Source organism: Protopterus annectens, chromosome 7.part0, assembly GCF_019279795.1.
Source record: "Protopterus annectens isolate FY-2018-M chromosome 7.part0, PAN1.0, whole genome shotgun sequence".
Taxonomy (NCBI): domain Eukaryota; kingdom Metazoa; phylum Chordata; order Ceratodontiformes; family Protopteridae; genus Protopterus; species Protopterus annectens.
Window position 1 is genome coordinate 712,431,884 of NC_056739.1, and position 23,971 is coordinate 712,455,854.

The 23,971-nt window shown below is 36.0% G+C and overlaps 1 protein-coding gene across 1 annotated transcript in view; it reads right to left on the reverse strand.

The window, feature by feature from the left end:
* The window catches only part of LOC122806647 (paired amphipathic helix protein Sin3a-like), a 1,669,103-nt gene that overhangs the window by 1,090,304 nt on the left and 554,828 nt on the right, over positions 1 to 23,971 (reverse strand). The window contains exon 8 of the mRNA XM_044077237.1: positions 23,353 to 23,505. Within this exon, the coding sequence (XP_043933172.1) occupies positions 23,353 to 23,505 (153 nt within the window). The remainder of the gene's footprint in view (positions 1 to 23,352; positions 23,506 to 23,971) is intronic.

The window sequence follows — 23,971 nt, forward strand, 5'->3', positions numbered from 1 at the left end:
GTGAGGGGGGGGGGATGGATGGTTACCCCACCACCTGTGGAAAGCTGTTGTCTATGGACATCAGACGCACGCTGCTGGACATGTCTAAGTAAATCACTGCAGTGATGGTGCCTGCTCATATGTCCGGTTATGCATGCCTATGTCATTTACCCTATGGACAACATCTTGCCACAGTGCAGTCTGCTCATGTTGGTCCAGGCTGGTTCTGGAGAAAAGCAGGGTGTAGTGCTGAAACAAACTGCTGGTTATTATTTCATCCTCAGCTGGACTATAGGTAGGGTTGCGATGGTGGGCCATGACCCTGGAAGACAATGAAACAATATGTGTGAGCAAGTCATGTGGCACACTTAACATTCTAAAGTACAGATATCACTGAACTGCCATATATAGCAACCTATTGGCTGTCAGAGGATACACACTTTCAATACCACATATCATTGCTCAACCCACAACTGCCTGACAGTGCCTGGCACGCTCTATATATTAAACCATGTTCTGCACAGCAACAAAGAGAAACCAGTATGTAAGACTATACAACAGTACATGGCACACTGTATGCGACACAATGCACCACCTAGCCACAGGAGGTATATATCAAGCTAATGCATAAAGAAATGTGTCATCCATTGCAATGATTGTAAAGTCCAGTTACAGTATTACCAGTATACCACACTAGTTATTGATGGCAAACCCCTTCCGAACATATGTGCACATTCATGAATATAGGTGGCATACTGCTGTACTAGACTATACATGTTGCTAGATATGCACTTATATCCTGTAACACATATGACCAAGGGCATGTTACAGGCATACCCACACACACATCAGACATACATACAAGACACAAAGGTATGGCAACCCAGATGAGCTTTACCTGTGTATCATACAGTACTGTGTGTCAGTACTTACAAAACCGTATGCCTGAGGTATGTAATATGCAAGGACTACAGAAAACACACAAAACAGTGGTTCCAAGCAATGTGGACATACACCATACTGTGCTGTTTAGGCCTACAGCTTCAGGTAGTACTACAGTTCATACGGGATTTGGATTCACCAGCAGTACCAATCAATAAGCATACATGTACTGCTTTAGCCTACAATGGCACACCCCAGTCAACACCAAGGGAGTATGTCAGACCGTATGCCATACTGCTTTTTCTGCCTAGCAATAGCATACACATCATTTGCTGGGATCAGAGCTAGGACACAAAATACCATGACAGAAACAAGTTTCCCACTAAGCTATCACACGTATACACAACTTTGACACATTCACCAACACATTCACCATCACACTCAGTCAACCTCACATAGCAATTACTGCAACAAGTACATGTGGGTGTGTATCGGTTCATAGGTAGGTAATAGGCTATTGGCCCTAGGGCCTATAGAAGCCTAGCCATACGGTACCCTGGCCTTTGACACCCATGTAATTTAATTTCATGTGCCCTTGTCAAGCAGAGCCACAGAGGTGATTCCCGGGGTGTATTTCCTATCTCCTATCCAATCATCAGGATTATTCATGACGACTGCTAATGAGGAGCTTTGTTTGCTATTAATAGGGATGTCTCTGAAATAGGGATCTATCCCTCCAGCATGTTCTGTTTATTAAGGTGACAAGGTTTAGATCCCTAGAGCATGTAGCTCGTAGGGATTGTGATCTGTTTACGTGGAGCATGTCCAACAGCTCTGGGTTTGACATACCTTTGTATGTTAGGCAGAGGTCACCTCTGGGTAGGCGGTATGCGACACAGTCTAGCTGTGGTTTTGTGAGACGGTCTGCATAGGGCATCTGTTTGAGTCTGGTAATACTCTTTGTGAAGTATGTCTGTGGCCTTTCCAGTTGATGTAGATGTCTTGTGAGGTACATACCAAAAGGGGCATTGTATTCTATAATGGGTTTTATGAGTGATGAGTAGAGGGGAACACTGACCTCTTTTTCCCTGGATGACGCACCTTTTGTGATGGGGTGTGCCACATAGATTACATGACTAGTGTGGCACTGTGATTATCAAAGGGAGACTACTGTCCACCTGTGTCCCATGGTCTCTTATCACACATTCGGTGTTAAGTAGACTACCACCTATGTACAGAGTTTTTACCAAAAGGGATGCCAATGCATTTTCGACATTGAGCTTGTGGCCATGGCTTTGTCACCAGGCATCTGTCGCAGTAAATATGACCCTCTCTCTCTCTATATATATATATATATATATATATATATATATATATATGTATGTGTGTGTGTGTGTGTGTATGTATATATATATATATATACATATATATATATATATATATATATATATATACACATACATATAAACATCCATTGGTGTACATATAGATATACATATAGGTACATATACAGTCCACCTTTCACGGTGGGAATATCAATTATGTGAAAGTTGTGAGGTATACAGTTATGTAATATTGCACAGTCTTGGGCGGAATGCACTGAAGGTGTTCTCAGCCCATGTAGCTTTAGCAAGTCTCACTGGCTGCAACACTGCAAATCTAACAAATCATACCCACTGCATTTAACCACCACATGTCATATACCAGCACTGTATGCTGTCTTGTTTGCCACACACTACAACCTACATAGAAATATGCACATAACAACCTTCACCAACATATATATATGTCCACCCTTCAAAAACAGTTGCAGTATGTCCCTTGCTCTATGCGCATGTACAGATGTTAATATATCTGACACAGAAACATCTCTCCGTATGTGTGTGCCATACACACACAAGGTCCACACTGTTGTATGTCCGTGGACCTCACGGCTGACCTGTTGGGCCTTGCTGCAAAATGAACAGGTGTCACATGTGAGCACACAGTAATATTAAAGGGTGTATATATAGCTGCAAATTCTAGATTAGCATACTAGCTTGGTACAGCAGTTGTCAATGCTAAGCTACACGTTAATATCACTATCATGCATGTGTTACTCTGTCACATCCATGTTTATATAGCTGTATGCGCTACTCCCCCAAACAGACATTGTACACACTCTACTGTACAGAACACAGATAACATGTATCAGATGTTTGACATTTAATGCTGAGCTACATATGTCACAGTTATGTCCCACTGCACACAGCTACACACCGATTTGTCCATGGCAGTAGTTATGCAGGGCATCTGTGCATAGATACGTACTGCTGCCACATATGGATGTTTCAAAGTATGTAGAGTACTCTTCAAAAACATCTACTACATGCCAGTAAATACATATCCGTTACATACCTTTCCTTTGTATGTGTTTGTAGTTTTCAGTTCCGTGTGTCTTTTATTTTATTTTTTTTTCTGTTGATATTGATGTGGGTGGGTGTGTGTCTGTGTCTGTCTCTCTCTCTCAATAGCTGCAATGGGATGACTGCATGTGTGGACAGCAAGTACAGCCTGCTTTTATAGGTATCTGCACATGTGCATGTGATGGCCTGTGCACCAATTGGTGGCCACCATTTGGTAATTGCATGCAGCCTGCTGTGTGGTAATTGCAGTACTCACTGTCATAGCAACCCAATGCTATAAATTGCTAAGTCAGGTAGGCGTAGCCCTTTCAGCTTTCCAAAGTGGGGCCCATGCTTGTTTGCTGTGGACACCATTGTTGAAGTCAGAAGGTTGGTATGCTTCTTATATCTGAAGCTAGGGGTGTAGCCAGTGACTTAAATATTGTACTCAGACCTGAATGTTGCCACTTACAGTACACAGTTGTCAGTGTAGAATTGTACTCACCCCTACAAATGCTAACACAAGATACATGGGAGTATTTAGTTTCTTTTCTACTTATACAATTAACTGCCATACATAAGTAGTTATTGAGATGTATTAATTTGGCACAAACTGTTTGTGAACTGCTATACTGTGAATATTAATGTACTCACTTCTGCACAATTTGTGCTTTTTTTATTGTTGACATTAGCACAGGATGCTCAAAGAATCTGGACAATTCCAGTACTGAGTATGCCTACCTACATCCTTGGTGGACCCTGAACACACAGGTATATTGTACATTTGGGTGGGGATTGTCCTGCTATGATACTGTGTGGGAGCTGTAAAGTGCTGTTGTAACATTATTTACTGCTTAAATGGCTGGCTCTCTTATCACAGTCATGTAATGCAATTCCACAACAACTGCTGGTAAAGTTCCACAGAACAGGTTTTGTGTTACGGCATTCCTATCTTTCCTTTACATTCACTCATTCAGATTCATGATATATCTATTTCAGCAACAACCTGCTGTATATCTACTGTGGCTTAGTGGTACTTCATGCAGTCTAGTGTGTCCAAGATCCAGGGTTCGAGACTGACAGGTGTGTTTTATTTTGCTGCTGAGCAGAAGGGCCCTCACATGCAGGGTGGCTAAGGCACTTTTAAGCAGTTGTAAGTGGGTTTAAGTGAAGCTTAGCAATACTTGGCTAAGCGCACACAAGCGCACACTCGGGCAAACCCGCTAACTACTGCTTAAAAGTGCTTACTCCCGCTAACCCCCGTGCTCATACCTTTGAAAGAAAATAAAATGGGGAGATAGGAAAGTGGTGAAAAAGGGGCACAAAGAGGGAAAGACAGTACGGAAAACAGCTCGGGATGTGCAGGATGAGTGAAGGGAAGGTCCATAACTGCCCATTTCTTTAACAGCAACAGCTGTACATATGCAATAAATCTGAAGGGAAATATGAAACCTTCCACCCTTGAGAGAGGGGTGAGGACAACAAAGTATGTTGTACTGCCAATTAAATATCAGTTTATGTGTCCAGCGGACTTGTGTGCAAAATTGGCAGCTATGTATGGGGTGTAATTTTTTTTGGGGGGGCAGACTGCACTTTTTTTTTTTTTCAGGTGAGAGTGGAATGTGGGGTAGGGGAAGTAGGTATATTTGGGGAGGAAGGTTGGGGAGGTAAACAGACAAGACAAACAAGATGCATACAGGGGTGGAATATGACACATGTGGTGGGTGAACACCACTGACGGGGAAGGATGTTTGCAAATCGCAAGCCCATAAGCCCACAGATGGCAACAGTGGAACTGAGATCCCCCACCCATGGGCAGTCACCACTGCACCTTCACAGCCCAGAGGGTGGCTGTGCTGGGGGCTGCATAGGAGGGGCAGGCTCACCCGTGAGTCACGCCACTCGTGCCTCAAGCTGGCGTAGTGGATCAGTGACTGAATGCTCAATCTCCCTACGCACCACAGCCCGGACCGTTCAGAGGGTGATAGATGGCCCTCCTCCAGCCACGCTTGCATGGGGGGGGAACGAGCCCCTTCCCCTGCAGCACTTCCACCTGAAGGTGGCAGAGGGCCAACAGAGGATGAGGTCCCGGGCTGGGCACCGGATCTGCTGGTGCCAGGTGCCATTACCAGCTGAGGTGGGACAGGTGGGTCCGCTGGGACCGGCCTTCCCATACATTCTATGTTTAGGAGGATTTAATGACAATATGGGTTGGTAACAGCCAACAGCATTCCAAATTAGTTGTAACAGCATGCAGTAGTATTCCCATTAACCCAACACACCAGAGTTCCAACAGTTGAACAGCAAGCATAACACATGCATATAGAGAACAACAGTGGACATTCCAACAACATGCAGGATTGACTGGTGGCAACAGGCCACCAAGACTGTGGTATCTGAACAGGGCACATGCATCAAAGTAAATGCAGATATTTATAAACCAATAGGACATATGCCCCAACAAATGTTTTGAGATTAGACATACCCATTGAGGTGTGGAATTGCATTGTTTATGCACATACAGTAGGGTGTAAAAAGATACCTCCATTAACAACTTATATATACTTATAGTTTACACTACATTTCTACTGACTGCAGGTATATATCCCCTACATGTATTATTACACTAGGCAATGTCCGTTAAATTGTGAAATGGGTTTTGCTAGTTCTTATATACCTGACCTGTATCTGACATACAAACTGTCCAGGATGCAGATGTTACTGCTACATATTTATATATTTTATTTATATTTATATATCTACATATCTGGATGTGTTCAGGTGACATTATCAGTTATATTTTAACAGCCCCCTACATTTCTAGCAGCACATTGACATTTCTGGGGAATACAATAACAAGCTACTCATGTGCCAGATTAACCTGTACATGCCGGCCATGAACCAACAGTTGAGGACTGTATATATGCTTCACAGCTACTGGCACTCCCTTCATCCACTTTACATGGGCCTACGCAAGTGTGGGTTGACGGTGCTTAATACAACAGTACTAGTTCTATAATGCAAGAGTACTACAACATATCGAAGAAAGTGACACGGACACACTCCAGGAATTATACCTTTATTAATTACATTACACACTTTTCTAGAGGCTCTCTCATTTATCTGATATATCAGTGCATGCAGAAGACTTATTCAAAACGTATTATACCTTTATTAATGGGTTACAACACTCTTTTTCAGGCTCTCTCACTTATTTTATATAACAGTACATGCAGAGAAATTATTCAAGACTTATTATACCTTTATTAATGGGTTACAATACTCTTTTTCAGGCTCTCTCAATTATTTTATATAACAGTACATGCAGAGAAGTTATTCAAGACTTATTATACCTTTATTATTGGGCTACAACACTTTTTCAGGCTCTCTCACTTATTTTATATAACAATACATGCAGAATAATTACCAACGTGCCTGGTGGCGCAGCCTTAGCAGCCTATCTGCATAGGCTTGCTGATTCGCAGCATGGACACCTGCAGCTGTGAAGTAAATGATGTGATATTGAGACATACCTATCCATAATACAGACTACGATAGCAATTCTTACATACTTCATTCCATGGCTACCTACTCAGTAGTGGGGCATTTTCAATCCCATGAGCCTCCTGTATCCAATGGTTCAGTCGGTCCTCCTTGCACCTCTTCAAGTCCGAGTAGTGGTGTCTGACCTGCTCACCAGTCCGAAGGACGCCTGTGGCACTGGTGAGATCATGAGCTAGATGGTTCCAGGCTTCCGCTTAGTATTCGGTGCCCTGGAACTGGCCCTGCAGGAGTCTCTCATCATGATTATGGACGAGGAGCCAAACCATTACTTCTGACTCCTCAATGCCCCAATGTTGCGCTCGAAATAGAGAGCCCTCTCCAACACCGGCCATGCTGACTGCAGATGGGAGCTACAATCAGTTATGGCAAGTATTCCCGCCTATGGAGCTTAAATATGTCTTATTTCCTGCACTTATTTGTGATTGGCCAGTTTTGAAAAATCTCAGCTGAAAGCACACGTGCTTAGCAATGGGTAAACGTCCATTGACATGTATGTGTGTGTTGAAAGTGCATGCATATGAAAAGCTGTCATGGCTTAGTGGTTTAGTACTGTGATTATGGTGCAGTGTCCCGGGTTTGAGGCTTGTCATTGCTTTTTATTTTACTACTGGCCAGACCGGCTAGGAGGTGTGGATGTGTTTAGTCGACTTTGCTCAACTTTGCCCAACGTTGGCCGGCGTTGCGCTAGTTAGCGTGGTGCACAGCTACGTGCAAACATGTTTTGTTTGTGCTAGTTGGCGCGATGCGCAGCTACGCGCAAAGCCATTGCGCTAGTTAAAGCAGTGCTAAGCTATGAGCAATTATACTTAAATGTGCTTAATACTGGTAAATTTTGTTTAGCAGTGCTTCACATTGCTTAAGATAAGTTACTTATGCAATCATCAGTATGCATAACCATTTCACCTTCTTATATATATATATATATATATATATATATAAAATATCATTCACTACTACATAGGCCATTTCAATGCTTTTTACTAAAATTTAATAGATAAATATCAGGAATTATTTTTATATACAGATTTCCTACAGAAAATAGAAAGGGGAGTGGTGGGACTCGAACCGGGAATGCCTCCTCTTTGTGCGAAGGCTCTACCACTACGCTATTGCTATTTGGCTTAATTTGCATATAAGTTTCTTATTATCCTCTTCGATGTCTGCTAACTGTAGCTAAGCAATGGGCAAACCTGCGCAAATACGGGCAGCTATATCGGGAATAATAAAAAATAAATAAAAGTTTTACATTTTCTAATTGTACAGGGGTTTAGAATGTGGGGGAGTGTATTGTTGGGTACGTACACATTTGAGCGGACTTGCTCATGTCAGCTGACATTTGCCGATTGAGAGACTTGCTCAGCAGTCCGACACGCTCCCTGCACTTGTGCACGCTCCGTGTTAGCCTTAGAGTTGAGTCAGCGTGCCCTCATGAATATGCATGGCGCGCTGACATCTTACTCTTAGGCTGCAGTTTCTGTGTAAGACTAATTTAGTCTTACACGGAGGATTAGCGAATCCCGGGGTATATGTGTATGTATTAATCAACTATTTTAGTATCTTTCTTCTATTAAAACATAGTTTAATCAATTAGTGGTCTTTCTTTCAGATTACAACTGTCTGTTAAATGTAACATTTCTATTAGCATACCCAGAAACATTTATCTAGAATTTCTTGCTTCACAACATGAACTTATTAACCAAATGATTAAATTAAACCAGTCAAATATGAATAAAGCTATTCATTTATTTTAAAGGATTACGTTATAAACCAAAAAACACTTAGTAACACTTAAGTGAGTTAATGCATTATAAAATTATAAATATCAACTTGCCATGTCTTTCTTATACTATTCTAGTTCTTTCAATATTTATTTTCTATTAGAAATTTATTTTATAGTTCATAAAAATAGTTTGCAAATACAAGTTAATTTCTAATCTACTGCAATTTCAGAAAATTCACAGTAACTCAGTAACCTTTATTTATATATCACTCTGGTTCAGTTAATGAAATTTTGGTAATGAAGAAAAAACTCCACTTTGTCTAAACCTCAAATTCCATGACACTGACCGACTCTCATCTAAAATAATCAAGGTAATCTATATCCTGGATTTTAATTTTATTTTCTTAGTTCACTTTATTTCTCTCAATCCATTATTTGCATAGTAAGAAATTCAGTATTAAATTTTATGGAAGAGTTATCTTCCTTTGATTATGAGTTCAGTCAGTGTTCAAAGAATCAAAAGATGTGTCTTAAAATTCCTTCTTCTATGTCTTGTAGGCAAACTTTCAATAAAAACATAACATATGGAGTTTCATATTAGATAATAGGTTTTTTGAACTAAGTTATAGCTGAGTTTTCATTCCATTTTCCTGAAACAAACTTAATACTCATTCAATAGCTTGCAATTCATTTTTAACATAAGGGTTCACTGTTTTCACTTTTTGGATATTATAGTAATCATTAATGTTTAGGTAGCTATATTATTTGAACGTAACTTCTTATAGTCTAGATAGAGACATGAATTAAGTTTAATGCATCTGATAAAAAACTGAATACAACCTCTAGAACTTTTTCTATATTACTATTAATACATTCGAATTTCGCCTCTGAGATTAAATAACATCATGTTTTCAGCATAGTGGTGCATCAATATAGTTAAAGTACTATAAAGAATACAAGTGCACTATTTATTTCAACAATATGACCCTTTATGCATTGAATGCATGAGTTATGTAGATTTTGATGTTAGAAAGACATTTTTGTTAAGACAGACGATACTGTTATGCAAAGTTGAACACTGTAATAAATCTTAGTGTAAGCTTGTTAAAGAAATGTATGTATTCACTGCCTGATCCATAACTCGGGAGATAAATGCTGAGATTTACCTGATACAGTCATGCTATTTAACTGCAGACAAGTGGACAGGGCAGTAAATACTACAACACATGTACTACTGCACGTTTCTGTTGTCAGACTCTATGATTTGTGACAACATGGTTCACATATGTCAGGGCCCAATACATATCTTGTCAAAATGCTGTCCACAGAACGTCTGTTCTTTCATGATTACCATAGGCAAAACTACAGCGATGACAGCAAATAATCAGTTTTACTTACTTTTTTTTAAAAAATATAATAAAATAAGACTGCTTTTGGTAGTATGGGTATTAAGACTGAGTTAGTTCTTGTTTCATCTACTGCTACATTCACAGTCATATGCACGTCTGTATCTTCTGTTGTCAGCAGTAAGAAACGATAGAGAATGCAGTAATCAGCTTCAATACATCAGTCTGTTGCTATTAAGTCTTGTACCACCTTAAATGAGTCTAAAAAGGTCTTAGTGGAAGTAAAACAAAGGTGTTGTAGTAACTACATTTTTGTTTTTTTCCAAAGCCAATGCAAGCTGCCGACGAAATTTCTGCAAAAACAGCAGCATTCAGTGATGGTTGCTAAATGAAAAGGTACCGGAAGTTTTATTAATTATGCATTCTTCCCTATTGGGAGGTACGAGAGAGGTAGTGGGCAATGCGTATATATGTTAATATGCTGTTCTACACATTTCCGCATCTGACTCTCGTAGATTGTAAATAATAAACAAATGCTGATTGTTAAATTGGTCTCTTTTCCTATTCGGATACAAGGAAATGCATTTATCTTATCATCTCTCTCTAAGGGCATACCTTCAAGTGAATAGACAAAAGTCTTTGATGTAAGTAACTTAAATGCAATAGCTTCCTGTACTCAGGTTCTTGTTGCAAGTTGACTTAACATTTCTGTTGTAGCATACACTATGACTGCTGCATAAAATTACCTTTTTTTTTTTTTTTTTTTTTTAATCAGAGCAAAGGTTAGGAATGTCAGTTATAAATGCTCGTGAGCATTTCAGACAAAAAGTTGTCAGGGATTCTCGTGTTTAATTTCTGAGGCCTGGTACATTTTTTTTAAAAGATATGGGAACCTATTGCTGTAAGAGTGTTATGAGTATATTTTTTCGTCAAGAAACAAAACTGATAGTTATGTAAAACATCCCATATCTTTTTGTGTACCGTTCATTAAACAAATCAATCAAGTACTATTCAAAAAATGTATTAAAACAATAGAAGTATTCAGTCAGTTCTATATACTTTCCGTATATTATTTAATAAACTAACTTATGACATTTAAGCTTTATATTTTCAAGTGGATTTAATTCTGATGTAGTGTTCAACTTTTGTTTTCATTTGAATTTATCAAGTTTAGATTTAAAGTTAGATAAGCTTATGTACTAATAGAAAGAAAATAAATGTATCACTATGTTATAATCAATGAAATAGAAAGTATACATACTTTTTTATTTAAAGTTGATGTAGCAACAGTGTTCTATATCTTAGCTAAATCTTTGAGAGATTCAGTAGTTTTATGTTCAGTTCTTTGTTTCTTTTTCTTCACATCAGTCAACAGTTTTTTCTCTGGGGATCTTTTCAGATTAGTTGTATTAGACCAATTCATTTCATCAGGGATGGACATGTTAATATTTATGATAAATGAAGGTGCTTCCTCAATGTTGCTGAAGTTTCTTCAGTCATTTGAATGGAAATTTCTGATTTTAGTTGGATAAACTAGATGCACCTTTATTTTGTTTAAGAAGTTTCACTAAATGCTATGTTTTTCTTTCTTAGTTCTAGCACTTTTGCTGAGTAGTCATTATCAAATCTTATCTGGCTTAATTTATGTGTTAGGGGACTCTTCCTCCAGGCTGATTTTAATATAAGATCTTTATCTTGGTATGATAGAAATTTTACCACAATTGATCTTGGTGGTATTTTAGATGAAGAAAGTTGTGGTTTTCCAATGGCTCTATGAGCTCTTTCTATTCCATATGAAAGTCCCTCCTTTAGGTCTAGTATTTCAAGCATCCATGAGTTTAAAAATGTTATAATGTTTTCTCTGGTAGACCAAAAACTCTTTTGGTTCTCCTCTCCCTATTCTCCAGATCATCTATTTTGTTGGTTAGCCAGGTATTTTGATGTAATAAAAATTCTGTCTGATTTTCCACCTCTTTAAGACTCCAATCTATGTCAGTCAGAGATGTTTCCATATCAGTTAGTTTATTTTGATGTTTTTGTAATATTTCCTTAAGTACATCAGTTTGTTTTTGACCATTCTCCTATAGATTTTTCCAGATTGTCTTTGAATCTATCCACTTTCAAAGACGGTTCATGTAATGTGGAAGACCTCAACTGGATTTCTTTCTTCAGAGTAGATTCTGTGTGGTGATTCTTTGAGCTAGCCATTTCCATATAGTTGTGAAGATCTCCAAAATATTTTGACAGGAAAAACTCACCAGACTTTCTTGAAATTTGATAAGGTTGTAAAGGCTGTAGTTTAGAAGTTCATCTATGAAGTTTTTCTGTTTTTAATTGATGAGGTTAATTTTTTCTTTAATTTCTAGCACATTTTTATGGATCTCTAAAAAATGCCGTTACCAATAAGCCATCTAGGCTCCACCCCAGTGAAATTATTAGTTTGAAATGTCTGTACCAGTAGATGTGAAATGAGTCATTCAAAGACAATTTCTCAGGACTGGCCCTTAAAGAAAGAACTCCAAACTGTTCAAACATACAAGATCTTTCTTTAAAAATGAACATAATGGATAACAAACCTGACAGTTTAAAGAAGACTGTACCAACAGATGGAACAGATACACGGGATTCTAAAACAGAAAACTCAGACATCTGGAATGGAAGATATAGCCTTAATGACATAGAAGGAAGAGTATCCAAAGATGAAAGCAACACTGAATTTCCATTTTGACTGAATACCTTATTACTAAACACAATTGATGACTTGGAGAACAGACCAGGAGAAATAACAGTCATATTTTTGGACTACCTGAAAAAAAGGAGGAAAATATGCCTGGTTTCCCAAGGCTCTGAATTTATCTGAAGGTATGTCAGTCATATGGTATAGAAAGACCATACAGATCTCTATTTTCTAATTCATCAAAAATAACTCTTCACTGAGATCTGTTATTGTTAAGTTCTTCTCATCCCAAGACAAGGAGCTAATACTTAAAACAGCCTGGTTCAAATATCCTATTAAACTAGATGACAAACTAATAAGATTTGATAATTACTATTCCAATGTTGTGATGACCAAAAGGAACAGTTTTTTTGCCTCTTATATAAGAGCTTAAGAAAAGACAGTTTAAGGTGCAGTTGCTCTTTCCTGCCAGGGTCAAAATATTCCTTCAGGTTGAAATTAGACACTTTGAGGACAAAATAATTCTAGACCAAACTGAAGATATGGACTGAAGCAATAGTACTTTGAAGAGATAAGCAAATACCTTTATATCCAATGAGAAGAAAAAGAACTAAAAGACAAATGACTATTAGCTTTAGTATAACACTGATGTTATCTCAATAACAAAATTATTTTTTCCATGACAGTTTACCAATTCAGTTACTGGAACTATAGGTGAAAGGAAGGAAACAAGGATTCACTTTTTTACAGGGTAAATAAATGTCACTTTTTCTTTTCCTACATGTACTGCTAATAGTATTCTATATTTTATTTTCCATATTAAATATATGCCTTATCTTAAGTATTAAGATATTGTATTTAACTAATAATAAGCTTTCTTTACATATATATCCTGGTTTCCTTTCTTACTATATGTGTCACAAAAATCTGAAAGTGATAGCTCACGATAACATAGGATAACAGCAAGCTGCTCACAGTACATTAAATAAATGTATTATGAATGGACTGAATGTTTACGGTGTTTTTCACTTTTAATTCACATGTCATGGTTGATTGGAATATGTGAGGTGTTGTATAAGATTCTGGATGTGCTTTCTCTAAGAGATATCAGACTGCTGTGCTGTTTGAGTGCTTCTTTACTAATATAGCAATAAAGGGGGGTATATGCAGTGTGTAAGAAGCGGTTTTCTTTTTTCTCTTTTTATTTTATTTTCTTTCTTATATAGTCTTTTCTGGGATGTTTGGTGCCAGTTTATTTGTAGGGGAAGGGTTAGGAGAGTAGAAATACAGTAGTGGAGGCGATTTTTGTGTTTTAACACTGCTGTTTCACTTTGAAACCTGTCAGTTATTCTTTTGTTCTCCCATACCCTGTTAGGATAGATATACAAAGGAAACAAAAACAGGAGAGAAAGAGTGCACCAAATAGTTACAACATAAAGTAAAATGATAAGAAGTGTGACAGCATAGGTTCTTAAGTAGCAAGGATCAGGTTGGTTTTAACCACTTATACAGCTTTCTTTCTCAGTGTAACATGAATTAAAGTTGTTTAGTGACAGTGGTACTTTCTTCTCACAGAGCAGGTTCTACTAGAATGTTTCATTTCTGCCCTTTTCTCTAAAGAGACAAATTATACACAGTTTTGTGTGTGTGTGTGTGTGTGTGTGTGTGTATGACATACTGGATCAAATTTTTTATGCTTGATCTTAACACAAATTAGATGCAAATTAGCAAGAAGGTGTTAACTGACTTTCACTCTCTTACATTTACCACAAAATTACAATTTTAACACTTGTAAAACCTGTATTTCTGTACTCGAGTTATATAATACATTTTATAGTACTGTGGTACCATACACGATATAGAATATATTTCTTTAATTCAACTTCTATCCTAAGATATCATATTATTCAAATTATATTCTGTTCTATTAATTTAAAGAAGTGAGGATGAACATGTTCATGTCTGTTGATGTCAGCCCCTGACTTGGTTGACTTGTTCTGCATATGTGGGCAACAGATATGTATATGTTTATGACAATGGTTGTGGTGATGATCTGTGAAGGATTATGTGTGGATGTGCTTTTTGAGCAAGAAGCGAGAAGCTCAAATACATGTCAATATTAGAAGCTCATGCTTAGAAAGTTGCTTGAAAGTCTGACGAATAGTAAAGGAGGGACTAATATTAAAGCAATAGCATATTTCCTACAAAATCGGACAAATTACACAGCCATTTTGATAAGCTAGGAATTTGTGTGTCTCTTAGAAAGAATATAATGGGCATGTTGCCAACCATATGGTATCCCCTCAGTAAAAATATAATTCTGGGAACATATTAGTTCATAGGTAGGTACTAGGCTATCGGCACTGGGGTCTATATAAGCCTAGGAAAAAAGGTTCCCTGGCTTTCACCACCCAAGAATTTTTTTTCCTGGGCCCCTGTCAAGCAGTACTGCAGAAGTGATCCCTGTGGTCAATTTTCTATTCCTCATCCAGTTGTCAAGGTTTTTCTTAAAGAAGGCCAATGAGGAGATTTGCTTGACAAATGGGTAGTTTGTTCCAGAGTATGGGAAGTCTCTGGGACAGGAATCTAGCCCTCCAGCATATTCTGTTTATTGTGCTGACAAGGTTTAGGTCCCTGGAACATGTGGTTCGGAGAGATTGGGATTTCTTTAAGTGTAGCATGTCCAACAGCTCTGGGTTTGACATAGCTTTGTATGTTAGGCAGAGATCGCCTCCGAGTAGGTGATATGCGACGGAGTAGAGCTGGAGTTTTTTGAGATGGTCTGCATAAGGCATCTGTTTGGGGCCAGTAATCCTCTTAGTGAGTATTTCCATGGCCTTTCCAGTTGTTGTAGGTGTCTTGTGATTCACATACCAAACGGGGTATTGTACTCTATAATGGGTCTGATGAGGGAAGAGTAGAGAGGAACATCAAAGTTACTCTTTTACTATTTTATATCTCATAGTGTGTTCTAATGAATAAAAAATCCTATTGATAGAAGACACGTGTTTTGAAAGATAATTGTGCAAGTCCTCACAGACAGATTTGCTTAGAAAAGTTTGTTCTTTGAAGTATCATATGTGCCTGCCATAATATCCAAGTATGTACAGTCTTGCAGTCAGAACTGAGTTTAAATCGTTAACCAGTGAGTCACATTATCAACAATATATACTAGCATATTACTAATAGTAGCATGATGTGTCCAACAAAAAACGATACGTAAATTCACTCCAACAGAAACCCAGTGGTGTACAAATAGCAAAAACTTAAACATCCATCACTATTACAAGGAAATGGACAACTTTTACTACACAACAACAAACAATATAATAAATGGTAAGCACTTTCACAAACTATTGTTGCTTCTTCAGAGTCGACCATTTAAAAAGCATTACAAACACAGTCTGAAATACTTAAAACAATTAAGAACATCCAATAATCTTCAAAAACTTATCTGATTAACTGTGAATATTTAATGAGCCCTATGCACCATCTAACCAACCAGCTATAACCTGACATAAATAGCAAATCCAAAACTGGAAAAAGTAACATCTAACCTATCAATATCAAAGAATGCCTCTATTGCGACTGAATGCGTAACTACAATCCTAAAAGCTCACTCCCTAAGCCCCAACAAATCAAACAAAAAAGTAATTCCCAGACAGCAATCAAAATTAAGAACGTCCTGCAAACAGCTATCCAAGGACTAAAATGACTGATCGACAGGGCAGTTGGTTCTTATATGCATATCTCAGTCAATTGTATATTCTAGCAATAATCTTCAAAAAATGATCTAATTAACTGTGAATATTTAATGAGCCATATGCACCATCTAACCAACCAGCTATAACCTGACATAAATAACCAATCCAAAACTGGAAAAAGTAACATCTAACCTAGCAATGTCAAAGAACCTCTATTGTGATTGAATACGTAACTGTAGTACTAAAAGCTCATTGCCTAAGCCCCAGTGAATCAAACAAAAAACTCATTTCCAGACACTAATCAAAATTAAGAACATTCTGCAAACGGCTATCAAAGGTCTGAAATGACTAATCGACATGGTAGTAGTTTCTTATATGCCTGTCAGTCATTTGTATATTCTAGGAAGTTTATTACAAATAATAAACTATACTAGATGTCAGAAACAGAAAATCAGGACTCAGTTTTAATATTTGCAACATAATATAAATACACATACATATATATACAAAAAATGTTTTTATTAATTTTGATTTAATGTTTTTTAGATCTAATATTCTGTAATATTCAAGAATATTTAGGTAATATTTTTAGTAGGTGGCTACATACATATATATATATATATATATATATATATATATATATATATATATACACAATTTTTGAGGTTTTAAATTTCAACATAGTATATAATATTGTTTTATAATGACATTTTAATATTTTTGGTGATGTTGCTTTAAATAGTTAATTGTGAATGTTAATTAATTGGTGTTTGTATAAAAGACTAGTAAAATAATGATGGAGTATCTGATGAAGTCTTGTACCTAAGACGAAAGCGCTTATGGTAGTTGCTCCTGTGTTCGTTTTTCAATAAAGTGGATTACTGATGGACTAATGGTCGTTTACTGGTATTTGGACAGCTTTTTTCTGCATTCTTGGTTGGACTTTGGTTTTATTCCTTAACAGTATTTTGTGGTTGTTTCTGGGGCTGTCCAAATACTGTATATATTTTTTTTCAAAAGGAATTGGTGTTCAAAGATATTTACTATCATTTTCAGTTGGATTTTTCATATTTCGCTTCCTGACTATGGCGTTTGAAATCAGGTCCAGCAATTCTACCAGCAATTCTACACTTATTGAGAGATCCCTCGGTGTGGTGGACGACGTAAAAACTACTCAATCCGAGTTACTGGCAGTGAAAGAGGAGATTAAAGCACTAAAGGGTGATTTAACCAGATTAATTGAACTATTCAGTCAAAAGGAGCCGAATGGCAGTGTGGTGCTTACAAGCTTGGTTTCCCCTGGAGTGTGTGGTTCTAACTTGGTGCCAATGACATCATCACCAAAGAAGGCGTCGGTGGGTTGTAAAGCGGAATTGTTTGGGCCTTCAGCGGAGACGAATGTTGATGGCTGTAAGCACAAAACAAAAGAAAGGACCCATTCGAAGGCAGTTACTGGGGTGGTTGAAAAAACTAAAGGCTTGGCACCATCTCAACTTAAAATAGGTACTGTCAATAGTGTTAATGATGTTTTTGCGAATGGGGATAATATGGATATAAATGCTAATGGTGCCACTTTGTCTATGGGTGACATTATCTCTAAAAATTTTAATTTTGGTTTTGGAAAAGACTCAAACGCTATTGTGGAAGTGTCGGATAGCAACGGACAGTCACCTACGTTAAAAGAAATTATTTTGAACTGTGAGAACAGACTTTTTAAGTTAAAATGTATACAAATGGACAATGAATATTTGCAATGTTGTTGTGGTTCTAAAATAGTTCCACAGGGTTTGAGATTTTTTAAATACCCTTTTGGTGTTAATTACACTTCAGATGTTATTGAAGAATTTCACGATTTTTTTGATGACTGTGGTATTAATTTACTTAAAAAACTTATTAAGCATAACGAAAGTATTATAGCGTTATATAAAGAAGAAGTTGAACAACTGAATCACAACATTTTAAAAGATCTTCTTTTTAATGAATATGAGAATTTGTATAATAAGGTATTGTGTAGAATAAATAGAAGGGTTGAGAATATCTTTTTGAGAAAACAAAAAAAGTTAATCAGGGATAAGCAGCAATATGATTCAAAAAAGGCCTACCCAGGACCTAGAAAAAATATAGACAATAAAGTGGGTATAGGTTACAAAGAGAGGGAAGGGATTAACTTACAACCGTTTAGAGGAAACAGAATGGAACATGACTTTCAGGGTGGTTTGGATGAGTTAGATTCTTTTTCAGATTACCAGCAGCAGAAAAACTTCCAAGTTCCGAGGAGGTCAGAGAGGTTGGCCAATATGAACAGGTGCAAAATGGTTTCAGGCCAACATCCCCCACCCACATTATATCAAAACAACAAGGGTTGGAAGTAACTTCAGAAGGGGGTGAAATTTTTTATGAGGTAGATTCAAATGGTATAGTGGCAGAATATAAAGGGTTTAAAATATACAACTATATTGGGCTTACACTAAAAAAGGAACATTTCTTTTTATTATCTAAAGGATTTAAATTTGTGACCAACCATGGTTTAGATATAGCTCAGGTTTTAATTGATTTAAAATTATATCTGAGAAAACTCAATTTTGCCTTGATTTATAAGAATAATGAAATAGGAGAGGAAGGAAGTGTATTGGGCCCCTATAGGGGTAGTATTACAAATCCACCCCTTCATCCTGCTCTTTTGATTTTTGAAAGACAAGTTACTGATGAAATTTGTGTAGCACATAGTGGAAATAACAACAAAAAATACAGAAGGGAAAACAACTTAACTAAGAAAGAAAGGGTGTTACTTGATGAATTAAAAAACAATACTTCATTACGTATTATGAAGCCAGATAAGGGAGGGGGTGCTATTTTTTATGGTACTGAAGAATATAACAACATGATTACAAACATTTTGATGGACACTAATGTTTATTCGTCAGTTTCTAGGAATGAGATTCATATAGCATATGGGCGGATTGATTCCTTGCTTGAAGAATACATGCTTGAAAATCGGATTAGTGGGAGACTTATTATTTTTTGAAACAGCAAAATCCTAAAATTCCCATTATTTTTGGTATTCCCAAAGTTCACAAAAACATAAAGGAGCCCCCATTTAGACCTATTGTGTCAGCAAAGGGCTCCAAGAGACACCCAATTGCAGTTTACATCGATCATTTGTTGAAGGAAATAGTTATTAAAACAGAGCATTTGATCAAGGATTCTTGGGAATTCTTGAGTAAACTTACCCACGAGGTATGGGAGAAAGGGCTTAGTTTTCTGGCTATTGATGTCACTGATTTGTTCACCACCATACCTAGAACTGAGGGGCAAAAATATTTTAGTGAGAGTGTATATAAATTTTCCACTTTGTCGCAGGACAACATTAAACTTGTCTTAGAACTAATGGAAGTAGTGTTGGACAACAATTATATACACTTTCAAGGAGAATTTTATCAACAAATAAGTGGTGTGGCAATGGGGGCAAATTGTGCCCCCCGTTTACGCAAATTTAGTTATGTTAGAGTGGGAAAACAGATTTGTTTTTCCTAGTAGGTATTCGGGGAACATCCGCCTTTATGTTAGATTTCTAGATGATATTCTTATTCTATGGAAAGGTGAAGAAGATAGTGTTAAAGATTTTGTTGAGTATATTAATCATAGCACCCCCTTCTTCAGATTTACATATACATGGGATAAAAAGGTTATCAACTATTTGGACATAACAATTGTACAAACAGATACTGGTTTTAAGTCTAAAATTTAAAGAAAGCCTACTTGGTGTAATAGTTATTTACATTTTTCCAGTAACCATCCCATGTTTATGAAAAAAAGTTTAATTAAAGGGCAAGGAGTCCGTATTGCTCGTATGACATCGGAGTTTGTAGATTTAGAGCAGGAGTTTAGAAAATTAAAATTGATGTTTATAGAGAGGGGATAACCAGAAGATTTTATTGACACAGTATTGGGGAAGGTTTATAGAGGTTGGGGTCACAAATATATACCACTTTTAGGTAGGCCTTTGAATGACAAATCCAATATGATTAATAGTACCAACAACATGGTGATGGAAACACTAATAAATATCATAGGGCCTGTGTAATTGAACACAATGACTTCTCTAAAATTTTTATGAAAATATTGAGGGACAATTGGAGTTTGCTAAAAACACACAGGGAATTGTTTGAATCTGTTGGGGGAACACCTTCATTTTCTTTTAGGACAGGGTTTAATCTTAAAAAAACTTTTGAGGTAAACATGCCCCGGAATAAATATGATGGTAAGGGCACAGTTCCCTGTGGTGGTTGCAAACAGTGTTCCAATATTTTGAAAGAAGGTAGTATTAAATTAGAGAATGGCATGGGTAGTGTTGTTAGATTCTGCAGAGGTAACTGCTGTACAAAGATGTTACTATATTTAGCTGTATGTAATGAATGCCCTGCTTACTATGTGGGTAAAACTGAAAGGGCATTCAAGGATAGAATTTATGAACACTGTTACGATGTTAAAAAATTCTAGTGTGTTATATAAACATTCTATTTACTGCAGTACTTTCAGTGGATATAAATTTGGAATTATTGATGTTATTAGAAATTACATTGGGGGTGGTGACTACAAAAATATGTTACTAAATAAAGAACTGGTATGGCAACTTAGGTTAAGGTCTAATGCACCACCTGGATTAAACGAATATATTTCTGTTAAACCAGTTTTGGTAGAAAAAGCTTCTACAGTATAATTACACTACATGTTCCATAAATTTGCATAGTTGCACATTTGATTAAGTATTTGCAACATAATACAAATACACATACATATATATATATACAAAAAAATGTTTTTATTAATTTTGATTTAATGTTTTTTAGATCTAATATTCTGTAATATTCAAGAATATTTATAGTAGGTGGCTACATACATATATATATATATATATATATATATATATATATATATATATACACAATTTTTGAGGTTTTAAATTTCAACATAGTATATAATATTGTTTTATAATGACATTTTAATATTTTTGGTGATGTTGCTTTAAATAGTTAATTGTGAATGTTAATTAATTGGTGTTTGTATAAAAGACTAGTAAAATAATGATGGAGTATCTGATGAAGTCTTGTGCCTAAGAAGAAAGCGCTTATGGTAGTTGCTCCTGTGTTCGTTTTTCAATAAAGTGGATTACTGATGGACTAATGGTCGTTTACTGGTATTTGGACAGCTTTTTTCTGCATTCTTGGTTGGACTTTGGTTTTATTCCTTAACAGTATTTTGTGATTGCAATTCTTCTCTTACTGCAGTATTCCAAGCAATAGAAATATTCCAGAAGAAATCAGGACTCAGTTTTAATAAGACCAAAATACCTGTTAAATATAATAGTAATAAAAGAGATAAACTACATAAATGCACTGTAAAAGATGGTAAAATCACTTACTTAGGAATAATCTTGTCTGCTAAAATTAAATATATAACAACCCTTAATTATAGTTAACTCAAATTCCATGAAACAAACTCTTAATAAATGGAATTTGTTTCACTCTGGAAAAGATTACCCTTCCTAAAATTCTATATATAATACAATCCTTGTCCCTCCCACTCTCAAAAAATATAAGAGAGCGTATAATTCCTTGTTTCTGAGATTTTTTTATGGTTTCCTAATACGCCAAGATTGGCTTTAAACCATCACATTAGAGACTGGACATCGGGCGGTACTGGTCTTTCAGATTTAGAATTATATTCCTTATCCTCAATTGTTAAGACAATTTCTTGGTTAAATACTTATAAGGACAAATGGAAAGATATCCAGGGAGGTATGTGGTATAAATCCAATAATTTAACAAATTCATACTATACTAAAATACGTACTAATAAATTTCATTGGCTAGTAAAGACTTTTATAGAAAACGAAAACAAACCCGTTAACTATTTTTATATTAATACAATAATAACCTCCTTTACAAGTTTTATTTTCAGAAGCACCGAATATAAAGCATGGATTTTATTTGTATTTCCAGTTGCCTATACTCAAAATAGTATAAATAGTTTTTAATTTAACAATAACTACATTTACAGACAAACACTGTTACACTGGCAGCAATTACTAGACAATGAAAAGTTACCAAACACTGACCATATCATTATGAAGTTTGAATTCAGCAAAGATATGCAGTTAGAAATTCAAAACTGCAGACAATTCCACCAATAGTTAGAAATATTATCCCCCCATTCATTGATTTACTCATTATTCTAGGCCACCAGAATATAAACGAAAATGGACTTCTATCTAAAATATATAAGGCACTTAAGAAAGCAACAGGATGTCACAAAGAAAGCTTTTAGGATTATTTTAGACTTGTTAATAACAATTCCTCAAGTGAAGATGATAAACTAATACTCCAATACACAAAACAAACTACTTCATCACGAAGTGGAGGATATTTCACTTGTGAGAAGTTCTTACACAGAACCTTTATCCCACCACATGAAGTTGAATTGATGTATAATAAAGACATAGGATGCAGGAGATGTATGCTAAATTTTAAAGGTGCTTGTCAGCATATGTTTTACAACTGCAGAAAACATAAAACATATTGGGATAATATGAATCCTCTCTTACAGTCTGTTTATAATGATACATTTATGCAGCTCAAATCTCATATTTTATTTAATACTATTCCCACATGTGTCATGAAAAGAAAAAAACCTCTTTTATGGAGTATCTTAACATTAGCAAGAAAAGTCATCACCACAAAGTGGTAGAAACAGGCGACTCCTACTATGAAAGAACGTGTACACCTGGCAACCGGTTTGTCATCTTCAACTTATCAAGATAAAAACAACTAGAATCACCTCTTCCTATAATATATGGTTAAAATTCAAAGAACTGCTAGATAAACAGACTTAATACACTAAAAATTACTCTTATCACATTTCTTTTTATGTTTAAAAAGCTTTGTTTTATAGAAGACACCACTGTAAATAATTTTAATTTTTTATTACTGTTCTTTTAGACACGTATATTTGTTTTTATAATATTTCTAATATTACATATTTTGCTGCTAAGATTTTCAATAAAAACAATTGAGAAAAAAGAAACGGTCAAACTTACCATAGAGCTGTTAGCATCTGGCAAGAACTGTCCAAATTCTGATAATAGATCTTCTTGGTTTTTAAACAGTCGTGCCACCTGTGCATAAACCTCCTGCTCTGTCAGTGCAGGGGTGTAATTACCACCAGCTTCTTTTGCATTTCTCTGTTCTTTCTGCAAAAGAGTAATCAAATAAAGAATAAACTGTCATAAAAGTCATACTCACTTGAAGTTCTATCCAGAATGTTCTCAAATACCTTAATAGAAAAGATCAGCTGTAAGCATTTAAACTTAAAATAACTTACAATAATAAACCTAATATTTACCTTCACAAAATGAATAAGGGACAGGTGTGTGAGCAACTCACCTTAAAAGTAAATGGCTGATTTCCTTTTTAACTTATCTTTTTGGTACTCACTACCATTGGATATCAATACTCACCCCATACTAAAAATATCCCCATACATTAAGCAAAGGCTATGTAAACATAAAAAACATAAATCAGGGATCACCACCACTATGAAAGTAAAGCAAAGTGCGGTAATAATATAAGCGCATACATGCATTTTATATATATATATATATATATATATATATATATATATATATATGTATGTATATATAGATATATACATACATA